This window comes from Melanaphis sacchari, unplaced genomic scaffold, assembly GCF_002803265.2.
Source record: "Melanaphis sacchari strain LSU unplaced genomic scaffold, SCAv2.0 Contig221_pilon_pilon, whole genome shotgun sequence".
NCBI classification, from domain to species: Eukaryota; Metazoa; Arthropoda; class Insecta; order Hemiptera; family Aphididae; genus Melanaphis; species Melanaphis sacchari.
Window position 1 is genome coordinate 962,099 of NW_020271098.1, and position 14,025 is coordinate 976,123.

General features: G+C 23.5%; 1 protein-coding gene across 1 annotated transcript; it reads right to left on the bottom strand.

The window, feature by feature from the left end:
- Nucleotides 1-4,975: 4,975 nt before the first annotated feature.
- LOC112594142 (AP-3 complex subunit mu-1) lies at nucleotides 4,976-7,460 on the bottom strand. Its single transcript, XM_025338792.1, has 10 exons — nucleotides 7,290-7,460; nucleotides 7,018-7,202; nucleotides 6,831-6,943; nucleotides 6,636-6,757; nucleotides 6,397-6,556; nucleotides 5,861-5,974; nucleotides 5,572-5,757; nucleotides 5,339-5,497; nucleotides 5,232-5,282; nucleotides 4,976-5,168 (listed from the first exon to the last, which is right to left on the bottom strand). The coding sequence occupies exons 1-10, from the start codon at nucleotides 7,322-7,324 to the stop codon at nucleotides 5,034-5,036; spliced, it is 1,260 nt and encodes a 419-aa protein (XP_025194577.1). The 5' UTR covers nucleotides 7,325-7,460; the 3' UTR covers nucleotides 4,976-5,033.
- Between the last annotated feature and the right edge of the window lie 6,565 nt (nucleotides 7,461-14,025).

The following is a 14,025-nucleotide window of genomic DNA, read 5'->3' on the forward strand; positions in this document are numbered from 1 at the left end:
TTTGCTGCAATTAAAATATTTACAAAATTACGTACATATTATATATTAATTTGAATAGATATATTATTTATTAGTATCTACGGGGATGTTGAATTCTTAGAATGAAACATTTATAAAATCTTAGAAATTAAAAAACTCAGTTTAATGTTTTGAATAAATAATTGATCATAGTGTACCTTACGAATTATGCTCATTCAATTTTCTGCTTAAGAGTCTTTGTACTCGTGCATTCGAATTGCAAATAATAAATACTTAAATTGGAACGTATAAATTGAATGATTTCTTTTAGAGGGTTCTGTCCGAAATTGCATACTGTGTAATATTTTATAAAAATATTTCGTAAGATTTTATTCTACGAATATATTGTATAAATAAATAGATTTTGTTATGAAAGAAACTTTAAATTCAATTTTGTAAACTGAATAACATATATTTTACTCTTAAAGTTTTAATACATTTCAACCATTTAATGTTTTGTAACAAGTACTATATTATATATATATATATATATATATATATATATACAAAACTGAGTAGTTTAAATAGTTTAAATTAAAATAATAGATGTCGAGAAATATTAAACAGGAATTTTATAAGTACATCGATGACGTAATTGCAAAATTAAGAAATTACCTAGTAGATATAAAATAGATATATTATATAGGTATAATCAGAATAATGAATTAAAATAAAATTGTATAATAGGTACCTAATTTTAAAATCAATAAATATAACATTTTTAACCACTTCAATAAACAATTAAGTTTCTTCTGTCAATTCTAACCTCCAGTTTACAAAAGTCGAAAGGAAAATATAAAATTTAAATTATTAGAATTAAACAATGTTATTTATATACATATAACATGTATATTATATACCATGTACTGCTATAAGTAAATTATACACGTTATGTAATTTAAATAGACCCTTCTGAGAAATGGTATGCAATTCAGATGCAGTCTATTTTACAAATTACAGGATATCTGGATCCTAAGTCTTTATTATATACAGCTATAAATAAGTTAATAGGTACAGGTACTACTGGAACTAGTAAAATAACCAATAACTACGTAAATTATAAATTTTAATTACTAATGTATTTTTTGTAATTATGTAGGTGTCAATGTTAAAAACTCAAGTCATACTTAACTTATAAATTTTGGTTAACAAAATTGTATAGATTAATACTGTTTTCTTAAGCTTAGTAGTAGGTCCATAAATCATAATAGTCAATAGATATACATTATTATACATTCATAGTTCATAAGAAACTAAACTCTTAATAATATTTAATAGCCAATAGGTACCCACTTATATTAACTACTAGGTTACTAGGTACCTATCAATTCACAACCCTTATAACATAATTTATTTATACAAAGAATTTTTGTATTATTTATCACTTATCAGTTATGACTTCATAATTTATTTAAAATATTTAACCATTTTAATTTTTAAGTATACATTATGCATATTGTAAATATATTGTAAATTGCTTAACGATTGTGATAATGTGATGATGCTAACCTATAACTATATTGATTAGATAGGTATGTGGTTATTTTATTTTCCTACATTATATAGATTCATATCATATTATTATTGTGCGTTTTTCAGTTCTTGTCAAATGTTAATCACCAATGTTATACAGTATAACATTACTTATACACTAAACAAGAAGCCAGGCCTAATATGCCTGACTTATAAATGCATGTTAATTATTTTTTGATTAGATGTTAATTAAACATAAATATTTTATACTCATGATTTTGACATTTATAAATAGGTACTTTTAAATTAAAAAGTATAGATTAAAAATTTAGTTGAGTCTTGATAACTCATGTTTTAAAAAGAATAAAAATAAATTTCTTACAGTTTTCAGTGTACAGAAATAATTTTTAAGGGACAATAAAATTATTAAGAATTAACTGTTAAGTACCTATTTAATTTACCTTTGTCCTTTATTAAATAGTTCAGATATATATTTAAACATGCATTTACAGTAACAAAAGTACTATAATAGTATAAAAGTTAATCAATTTTTATACTTTCTTATTTTCTTAATGTCAATTAATAATTTTAATTTTTAGTAATAAAATAAAATACATAATTATAATGATATAAATTATTTAATACATAAAAATTAGTAGTGTTTTTCCTAAGTAGGTAGGTACTTAATATCAACTACCTATAAATTATTAAATAATAAAAATCTCTGATTTTATGCAATTGTAATTTAGTACAATACAACTATCATAATAATTAGTAACATACTAACATATTTATAATGTACATCTTAATAAAATCTAAAAGTTTCTAGCAAATTTACATTATTTAATACAAATATTATTTAACTAGTTTAATAATGCTTAAATTTTTATGTTTAAATAAATAGCCTATTATACAAGAACTCAATTAAAATTAGGTAATATTATAATTTTATATTACAATCCGATATGTTTGACTTTGATGATAGTACACTTGACAATTTTTTAGTCTACACTTTATACATGTTAATGTTATTATTTTAAAAAGATTGATAAGTATCTGTTGACTCAATCACCCTCTCTTACTACAATCAATCAGTTTATCTGTTATACCGTTTTATGTTTGAATGATGTTTAGGTATGTTATTCATCTTATATTAAGTACCTAATTAAATGTGAATGTAACTGTTGACATACATTATATTATTTTTATAAATTATTTCTATATAATTAAATTTAAAGTCATCAAGATGTTTTAAATTATTATACTAAGTTTCAAACTTAAATGCATTGTATTAATATAAATTGTCATGCTAATTTAACTATATTTTTTTTTTTATTATTTGTGAATTATTTATACAAATTATATAGTGTGACCACACATACCGATTTTAGCGAAATAGTCCCAATTTTCAAGCATGTGTTATTTCTATTTATTGTAATCAAGTCAGAATAGTAAAAAATATTTTTATTCAATACCCACTACTTTTGTCCGATTACAAATAACTTGTAATGTATGTATGATACAATATAAATTTTCAAAAATATTATATTTTGTAAATAATTTATTTTATTTTATTTTTTTTTTTTAATTGTTCTAAATAGTTATTTGAAAATAAGGAAAACAAAATATAATAATAACTAATAAGTTAATAATTAAAAAAAATTTTATTTTTATACCTACAATTTAAAAATTAAATACATGGTCCTTTATTAGTTTTTTAACTTATATGTATGTATATAAAGTTCTTATGAATATCCAAATCGATTTTAATGAGAATTTCAAGTTTAAATGTCTATGACATTTGATATTCATCTTTAAAATAATTATTTCTTAATATTTTTTTATATTTTATTGTATATCAAAAAATATAATAATAGATACTTGAAATTTTCACTAAATGTTTAAATTACTATTTTCATTAAATGATCAAATTTCTAAATTTTTTTATCTATGTTTTCTTTTACACAATTAAAAATATTATATAGTTAAAAATCCATAAGAACTTTTCTTTTTGAAAATTTTTTATACAATTCTTCATACATAGTTTATAATGAAACTAAAAAATTTTAAAATTTTAAAAGATAATCATTTTTTATAGATATTTTAATTTCCTACTAGGATAAAACTACTTATTTAAATAATGAATAACAATATGTTAATTATTTTATTATAATTTAAAAACATTATTCACAGGAATTTAAGATTTATTGTTATGAAGTTCACTATACACAATAACTTTTTTGATTTATTTTAAAATATTTATTTAGATACTATTAATTTATTCTTACGGTTTTACAGTATTTACAAAAATATGTTATTACATTTTGTATCATTTAAATACTATAATATTTATATATTTGATGGTCACATATTATGATAGATTTAAATTTTGTTTTTTTGTTTAAAATTTTTTTTTTTATCAAAAATATTGAAACTATTTTCATCAATAATATAAAAATGCTATTATATTTATATATATTTTTTAATGATTAATTTTAGCATATGAAATCCAAGCTGTATCCAAAACCAATTATTAAGGAAATTTGGTCTACAAAAAATACTGCCTTATGGGGTGGGATACTCCTCTTCTTCCATTTAATTTTGAATACTTATCTAATTTTTACAGAATTATGATCTTTTAGAATAGAATATTATTAAATTACTACATGTTTAAAAATGTGTTATTAATATTTTTAACATTGTTACATTTCGAAAGAAACAATTAATTGTATAATTTTAATCCTAAGAATTTTTTTCCTAGTTAAGGGATTATTTTAACAAAATGTTATTAGAAGTCATGAATACAAATATAATTTTAATGGAACATAATAAGATTATTATCAACTACTTAAGGAATATTTACTATGCATAATATCAATGATTATAAATACTATAAATTGCTCATTAAGTGATTTTTTGATGGCACAGTTAATGTTATGTAATGCTGTAAAAGTTGTTCACATGTAATTAGTAGAAGTGTAATATGGTGATTGCTGTAGTTATTTAAGTATTTGTAATTGAATAATAGTACACATTATCATTTTTATAGACGTAAATGAAAATAAAAGACAATTCTTTATTATTATTATTTTTTTTTTTTTTAATATAATTTACTTAAATAATTTTGTACAAGGGCCCTATTTTTTTTCATGATGATTTTTGATCCTTTCAAAATATTTTTACTAAAAATTATCATAATCATAATCACTGTAGCTTAATTAAATTAAATTGTATAGTTGAAATTTAAATTCGATTAAATAAGGAAAAATTATACATTTTTTAGAAATAGTTTATTAAACAATATAAGTTAATTTAGTTAATAATTATAAATTACAATTATTTCTTCATATTACTATGGATTTTTGATAGTTTCTATTAACTAATTAAAAAAAAATAAAAAAAAATCAATATCCATAAAATTTAATTGTATATTTTATAGCATTAATATTATACAGATTATGAATAACAAAACAAATATTATTTAAAAATATAAAAAATAAACGTTTATAAAATAATTTATATTTTTTAGATGAATGTAAATATTACATCCTCACTTGAAATTTTCCAGCTTTTGTGATGTATTTTACACCTTTAAATGGTTTATATTTTTCACCATACATATCGAGACGATTAACTTTTAATCCAGATAATGCTAACTGATTGATAGTAAATTTCACCTATAAATTTAAAATTTGTTAATTCAAATTAATTAAAATGAATATAATATAATGTATACATACATTAATAACAGGGTTTGAATCTGTTACAACTGTGCTTACTGGCAAACTAATCTAAAATTAAAATTAAAATTAATACAATTTTTGATAATTTAATTAACAATCCTTACAGTTCCTTTTATATTTGGAAGTTTAGTAGTTTCTATTCGCCCAACTTCCCAAGTCAAAACTTTAGAAACAGGATCAAATGAATGTTTACCCTGGTTAGGAATAAGTGTACAGTTTAACACACTTTTAGGCAGGGGTACCTCTATGACAACATTTTCGATCTAGAAATTTTTATTAAGTATGAAAAAATGTATAATCAATATTTAAATTATAATAATAATATATTGATACTGACTGTTCTTCCAAGTGTTTGTTTTGGACCAACAGTTATATCAAGGCGACCACTACCAGTTGTTGTTTCCTTTAATGCAAGCATATGTCTTATATAAATTGGAATAGCAACTATTCCTTGTGACCCAATATGGTATGACATTAACCGGAAATTACCATCCGGAGGTATAAATGATAAAATTCTTTCAGACTATTATAAAATAAAATACACATATCAAATACTCTATTTTATAATTACTTTAGCTTATATTTAGCTATTTTAAGTATTAAAATGTATGGTAACATTGATTTACCTCCCATCTTTTGAATCTAACACAAGGATGGAAGCTCACATCATCAAAAAGTCGAGGATTCATGAATGATAATGAGAGATCAGGCATGCCAGTAAGTTTTATGCTGCAATCAATCTTTAAAAAAACAGAAAAAAATTATACATATTATATGTTTAATTATATACTATATTTATTTTTATTATAAGTAAAATAATTCCTTAAAGTACCTTTTAGATTTTTTAATAAATACAAATGTCATACACTTGAAAGTTTTTATAAAAAAAAAAAAAAAATGTAATGAATTCAATATATTGTATTAATATAATTGAGTTAAGACAGTCAATTTCATTCATTTATGCGGTTATAAAGATTTATATTACTTCCTCTAATTAAATTATTAAATTTTTATGATGGAAGAAATAAATAACAATTTTATTATTGTATATTTATTTCAAATCTTTCTTTTTTATATAAATAAACATATTATATAAGTGATTATCCTACAAATTTACTGCAAAAAAAATGATTTATAAATTTTGAGAATGAAAATATCTTACATATCCTTGAATTTCAGCAAATACAGTGGAACCACCTTTATCAATAATAGCATCTACTTCTTCTATTACATCAAAGTAAGCTTCATTGTTGGTATATTTTACACCTGATCTTCTCCACGGAACATTGGATAATTGACCACTGGGTAATGTTGCGCTTACACTGAATAACATTAATATATAAAGGGATTTAGATTTTAAAGTATTAATTTAAAAAACATAGTTGGACATGGAATTATTACTTAGATTTTCCAGTAACAGAATTGGCGATTGTTCGAAGAATATTAGGAGGTTTAATAAGCTCTTTTAGAATATTTGATTCAGTAGCTAATGGAAAACCATTGTCTAACATTTCATCCAACAGCTAGTGATAATATATCAAAAATTGATTAATTAATAGTGTTATAAATGTTATAATATGACAAAAATTAACTTACTTCATAAACAACAACATAATTATCTTTAACAACATTTTCTGAACATTCTGAAAAGTAATCCTCAAATGTATCAACTACTCTATGTAAGAATTCTATGACAAATAATGGCGGAACTGTAATTTAAGTAACACAATTAATTCATTAATATTAAATTAAAATATTATTATTGTATAACTAATAAACTAACCTTCTGTCATACAAACAGCTACAAAATACAAACCACATCTATAGATACTAATCAAATAATGATGTGGTGTAGCTATAACTGGGGGAATGTCTTCTGGATTGATAGCTTTTCGATGCTGATCAAAAAAGTAATCACAAACTGATCGCGAAATTATACTTTTCCAGTGTTTTTCTATAAAAACATCGCTAGAAAATAAACCATTACAGTAGTAGCAAGTATATTATATAAATATTTATTTTAAATACAAACAATTAGGTATGCAAAGTACTTACCAAGCAGAATTTATAATAAATAAACTATGAATCATGATTGAAAGAATAAATAAAATAATCACAAGTTTACTACAACTTTGTAATTGAGATTAAAAAAAGGATGACTTTTTTTTTTTAAATACAAGTTGTGTGTTTAATTAAATATTGTAAAAGTCATAAACAATATTTGATTATCAATACAGGATTATTATATGGACTATAGATTTAACCACAGATAAGTGAGAACACGGAATAGAATAAAGATTATACATTTTTCGGAGAACCTGTTATTTTATGTTATCTGATAATACATTAAAAAATGTAATAAAAATTATACACGTTATCATATGATATTATTATCGATAGTCGATATCACGTGATCCATAAAGATTTTTTTTAAATCCTACAGGCTACAATAAAATATCTTAGACTGAGTAAACTGACACTCCATATCCGTTCAAAATCGTTTTTTTATACAATTATACAATGCTTTATCATTAAATTCAAATTTAATACATCCATTACAGTGATAGTATCGACATCTACAGTAGAGGAGTGCTATCATGTTTTATTAACGTAAAAATTCTGGTCATTAAACGTAGGTACCTATTAATTATTATAATGTTTTATTTTTTATTTTAACTTATTATTTTAGTTTCTATTTAATTTTTTGGCGCGTTCACATAGTATATAATATGTATGAAATACTCAAGTATAGTACACACTAATTCATCGCATACACGATAAACAGAGATAATGTGAACATTTTAATAAATAGTACACACGCGTATTTCATGATGCAATAAAATCGGTACATCAAAGGTATTTATAACGACTATGGGATGGGGTTTTTATGTATAAACTATTTGCTCGTTACCCAATGGCCAATAGTGATATTTATTCCGTATCCGTCAGATGTCACTTTGTCGATGTATAGCTTTTCTAAAGTACGAATCACTTATTGAGATTTTAGGTCCAATTAATCTAAGTAGTCCTCTCCCTTTTTACAATAATCCTAGCCAAACTTGCTGCTAAAAATGATAAATAATTAATAAACCCCAATCTCTAAATATTTGTCTCTAAAATACCAAACCGATTAAACACCATCGTGGACAATTTATTAAACTCTCTTTCAGATCCCTCATCAGTACTTCTCACCCTCAATATCTCTTCATCAAAAAGTTCAATGGAATAATTAACTGCGAAAAATTCCAATCGTCGCTATATAACGATATTAACTTGAACGTTAGTTTAAAATATCCAAACAAACTTAATGAATCAGTTTAACTTCTAACATCGTGGGCGTCTACATACATTTTTCTAGGGGGGAGGGAATTAATTTAAAAATAAATGAAGATTTTTTTTATACGTTTTATTTATACATTATTATATTTCGTCATCATTAAATCAGGTATTGTTATTATACATTTTATTTATAGAACATTATTAAATTAAATTATTACAATTAGGTAACAAATTTACAAGTGCTTCGTCTTCTCCCCTCTGGGGACGTCCATGTCTATCATCATCAGTTCAAAATGTAACATGGTTCTCTTGAAAATCAAATACTCATGATTACAATCAAAATAATCTCTCACTGCCTACTTACTTAAGATCTCTTATTGTTCAAAAACGTTATGCTATAACAACCTGGCAAAGAACAACATTTGCCAGGTTAACACATTTATGCAAACTTCTTAAAAGACAAATAGCAAAACAACGCTTAGAAACTTCACCAAACAAACCACTTTTCTTTCCGAAAAAAAATGGTTCACTGTGGAAAATCACTAGAAATATTTTAAAAGTCAAAACAATTTTTAGGAATATATTTGTCTTGTTGGAATTGTACAACAGATATTTTTGTTTTATTTTCTACTTATATTTATTGTTGGCAAGTACTAAAATCGTACTTACCTAACTTGATGGTTAATTAATTTTGTACAACCTGTTGGCAGTGTCGTATAGGCAGTGTAAACGCGATTTGAAATCAAATCAATTAAAATAATGAAGCATATAATATGATATATTAACTGAAGTTGCGGAATCATCCAAGGTAGATGCTTGGTATAAGAAATGAAGCCAGTAGTTTAGCAAATTAGTTACTTAACTTCAAGATATGATTTCGTTAAATGTTTGGTATGATTTATTATTTTATGTTAATATCGTAAATAAATATATAGTAGGGGTAAACCCTTTCCTAATAGTATAGATATTTGTTAACTTTATTGTATCAAGTATATTAATAAGTATTGTGAAGCAGAATACGCACTAGTAAGACGTAAGAAAACTTTTTTTAATGAAAACAAAAATCAAGATTTTTCGTTTCACGCTGAAGAATGTTTTAAAAGGTACTTTTCTACACGCTTTTAGACACAGTCAGAAAATCTATAAAAGAAAGATTTACTTATTATGAATATCATAATTCATAATCATAAGAAATTATGAGGGTATCTGTACAATCTGAAATAGTATTGACAGTATTGTAGTATACAACATATTGTATTGGTAATATTGGTATATTTCGTTTGATTCAAGTTATTTTTAAATAAATATCTCAATATTTTCAATTTATTGGTTGTTAAATACGAATGAAGAAAACTGTTCAATCGGCGGTGGTGTTCTGCGCATTTGCACTCTAGATATGCCATAGCTAGGTTACACCAAAAGATTCAATGTTTACATAAGTTTATATTCCTATTCCTGTGGGAATTAAATTTATTTAAGACTTAAAAAAATAATATTTATTGCCATGGACAATATGTTACCTAGTTGACATATGGATGCATATTTTATTTTGGAGCGCATAATGCATAAAATACACAAGTCCGAACAACCCAAATGTTGTTGTTTCCAAATGTCCTAAACTCGTACAAATAATGTTACATTTTTTAATCAACCTAATAGAACAATAAGCAGTTCACAATTAACTTTTATTTTAATCATTATAGCATAAGAAAATGTATACAGTTTACCGCACACTAATGTCAACATTATATTATACAATTTAAAAATTATTTTTTTATTATTTTACTTGTTGAATAAAATAGGTTATTGAGAATAAGTGTAAGAAAATGTTTGTAATACAAAATGTGTCATAACATAAAATTTAAGAACGTAAACAAACAACAGGTTGCATAACTCGACTGCAGACTGTCTATTTTAAATTTTCATACTTGTTCATGTAATGTAAGTATCATATACTACGACTTCCATAATGAGGTAATGTACATAATAAGCGTTTTTATTTTTTAACTACTATACTTAATTATAGTGTGACAAACTGAGTGTATGCTATCTTACGTATACTAATTAATACAGAGTGTCTCTTTTTTAAATTACGAATACATTTTACTCGGGATCATAAGTCACCAGCTTTTGAGCTTTCCCTTTCACATTACCCACTCAAAGTACAACGTTTTAATCAACGAACAGAGGTAATCGTTAAGTTTGAAGAATATTACAAATATCAAATAATTTTAAAGCGTTCAATCAAAATTTTCTTAATAAATATTAATAATAATAATAATATAACTAATAATAAGGTATTATAATTAATTCACTTATTAAATAATCTATACCCATCTATATTTGAATGAAATAGTGCATACTTTGCTATTCCTATAAATTTGTGAACTAATTTATAGGTATAGTTAAATTTGGTATGTGACAAATAATACTAAAATAGAAAACTAGACCTGCACATGAGGACATGAGAACACAAAAAGTTCTATAAAATAACATAGGAATACATGAATGATCATATATTATAATAGCTCTCATCAATATCTATGGCAGTGGTAGCCAACCTTTTTTTACCGAAAGCCATAAAAAATAAGGAAATTCTTGGCGGGCCAAGAATTTAAACTTTTTCTTTGAACTGAATGTTACATTTTATTATAAACACATCTTAATAGGAAATAAATAAAATGTTCTTAAAAAAAAAATATGAAATATTCATTTATGTTAAATTTTATAAACATTGCATTTTTAGAATATAATATATATATTTTTTAATTTTATAATTTTGGTGGCCCGATTAATAAATGATCGTGGGACGTACTTGGTCACCACTCACCACTATCCACTGATCTATGGAAAATGCCAATTGCCACCATTTATCAGATATGGTTAACGGTTTTAAAATTTAAATATTTCTTAAGTTATTCATTCTATATAAACATTTAAAAAAAAAATCCAAAATAAATTACCAGGTGCAATGAAAGTACGTCATTAGTATGAAATACTTAAGAGGAATTTTGTATAAAAATTGTATAGGTAGCTTAACTCTGAAAATTAAAATTGTTTAAATATTTTGCTATTTTAAGTATCATAAATATCAAAAAATTATCCGATTTTACCAAAATCTTTTAATAATACACATCACACTATTAACAAATTAAAAACTAAAACAAATATTTATAAATATTTTTTATTGGATAAAAATTCAGCATATAACACTAAAATATTTGCAACCAAAAAAATTTTAAAATATATAAGTGAAAAACCGATTGTGTTTGTGGATACCTAACTCATTTTCACATTTTTATCAAATATTCACGATGCATATAGTTCACAATAATTAAGTATATATCTACCATTAATCTTTGATTTTTTCAAAATAAAACTGTTAAGTGTAGACATATATAAAAATATGCTTAAAATAATTATTGAAAAGTACAATGAATCAGGTTTAGTATTAATGCAAAATTTATTAACAGCCGATTTTGAATAAATTATCCATAATGCAGTCTATGTAATGTTTCTTTTATGTAAAGTAATAGGTTGTAAATTTCATTTATAAAAACCATGCCTCACAGTATCACAAAATACAAAATTTGAGACTTACAACTAATTACAAATCTAAAACAAAAATTAGAAAATAGCTTTGTATATCATCGTAGTTGTTTTAAGATTTTTAAATTCAGTTAAAGTTTGTTGGAGTTGAAGAATCTTATATAGATGATTTTATGTTTACTATTTCAGAAAACCACACTGTTCAAGATTTAATGACTATTTAGTAGAAAATAATATTTTTAACAAGGCACTTTTTTTATCTCATTTTAGGCTTCGGTTACGATTTTTAGTTAAAGGACTCTGGACTATGAAGTATAAATGCTTGTGAATCCTTCCATGGAAAGTTTAATAAATCATTTTCGTTTCCACATTTAAATATAGTAAAACTCGCTTAAGACGCTCTCGCTTAGGACGCTTTCCCGCATAAGACGCTGTTTTTAGTCGGTCCCTAGACATTTCCTATATTAGTCAATGTAAAAACCACCTGTTAAGACGCTCAGTTTTTCTCTGTTTAATCGGGTAAAACGCTCTTTTGTTCAACAGATTCCGAAGAAATTTTAGGCTGTCTTAATAAAATTGAAAACTTTCTTGCTGAAATGCATTGTCAGAACCTTAAATAATCAAAAATAGATAATTTTTTTAATAAACAATAATAAAATATGTATGTAATAATAATATTTTTTTAAATTAAATTCAGTAGCACAAAAATATAAGTATGTATGTATATTGTAATTATAATTAATTTATAAGTGTATTTCCCATTAAATTATGTTTAATAATAAAAAAATAAACTCGATATTTCAACCACATAATTTTGTTTCATTCCCGCATAAGACGCTTTCCCGCTTAAGACGTTCTAGAGAACTGGTCCCTTAAAGAGCGTCTTAAGCGAGTTTTACTGTATATTTATATTTAATGATATTTTAACACAATTTAAAATAAATACTTAAATGTTAATGTAGAATACTGACACAAGACCTTTAACTAAATAGTACCAGAAAAAAAAACAACATTGAAATATAAATAAACTTGTATGCTCGAAACTCAATTATCAGGTTAAAGGTTTTGAATTCAGTTTGAAATTACTACAAAAAAAAAAAAAATTGAATAGTTTAAAAACGCTTTAAAAAATAAAAATAAAAATAATATGTCACATTTATAATACATAAATAATAAATATATTATGTATTAAATATAATAAGATATTTATAACATAATTGGGTACCTACATATAATAACTTTTAACCATGCCAATATTTAAAATCATTGTGAATCCTGATAAAATTCCTAATCCTTTAAATGAGAAGGGAAATGGATGTTTTCTAAACTTTAACCCCTTTAAATGCACGATCGGCATTAGTGTATTACTGTTGAAATACCTTTTTTGAGCTCGAGTGTAGTTCGATTATTAACTGCTTTTTACCCTACAAATGTAATTCAATCATACAACATTTTACAATTGCTCTCTTAAAACTTTTATGTAAAAATATTTTGTTATGAATTTCACTGTACACAATGTGATTTTTAAATTACCTATGTAGATTAATTTTAAAATATTATTTATTAATAAAATGAACATATTTTACGCTATTTACAGTACGGTTTTATGAACTCAAATATCAATAACAATATTAAATGGTCTAAATATTTAATTTTAATATAATAAATACAACGATTTTCGAAAAAAAAAATAATCAAACTATCATAATACTAATAATAAAATAAATTAGTACTATAATAGCTTTATCCAAATTTACATCATAAAACATACCTACTTAGTGATATAGGCTGACCATGAATTATCTATGATATAGAAGTATAATGGCATAATACCTACTCCTAGGTAACAAAACAATATTTAAACATTATAGTTACTATGGTTACCAGTTTTATACAGATTTATACACTAACTAAAAATACAAGATACGATGTATAGATTTTTATGTTATATCGAACTCCATAT

What these genes read in the sequence shown, in the direction of transcription:
- LOC112594142 (XM_025338792.1), bottom strand. Translation starts at nt 7,324, where the DNA reads ATGATTCATAGTTTATTTATTATAAATTCTGCTTG. An exon ending in AGCTGTTTGTATGACAGAAG is followed by an intron (nt 6,944 to 7,017) that starts GTTAGTTTATTA and finishes CTTAAATTACAG; the next exon opens with TTCCGCCATTATTTGTCATA. An exon ending in TTGCTGAAATTCAAGGATAT is followed by an intron (nt 5,975 to 6,396) that starts GTAAGATATTTT and finishes GTTTTTTTAAAG; the next exon opens with ATTGATTGCAGCATAAAACT.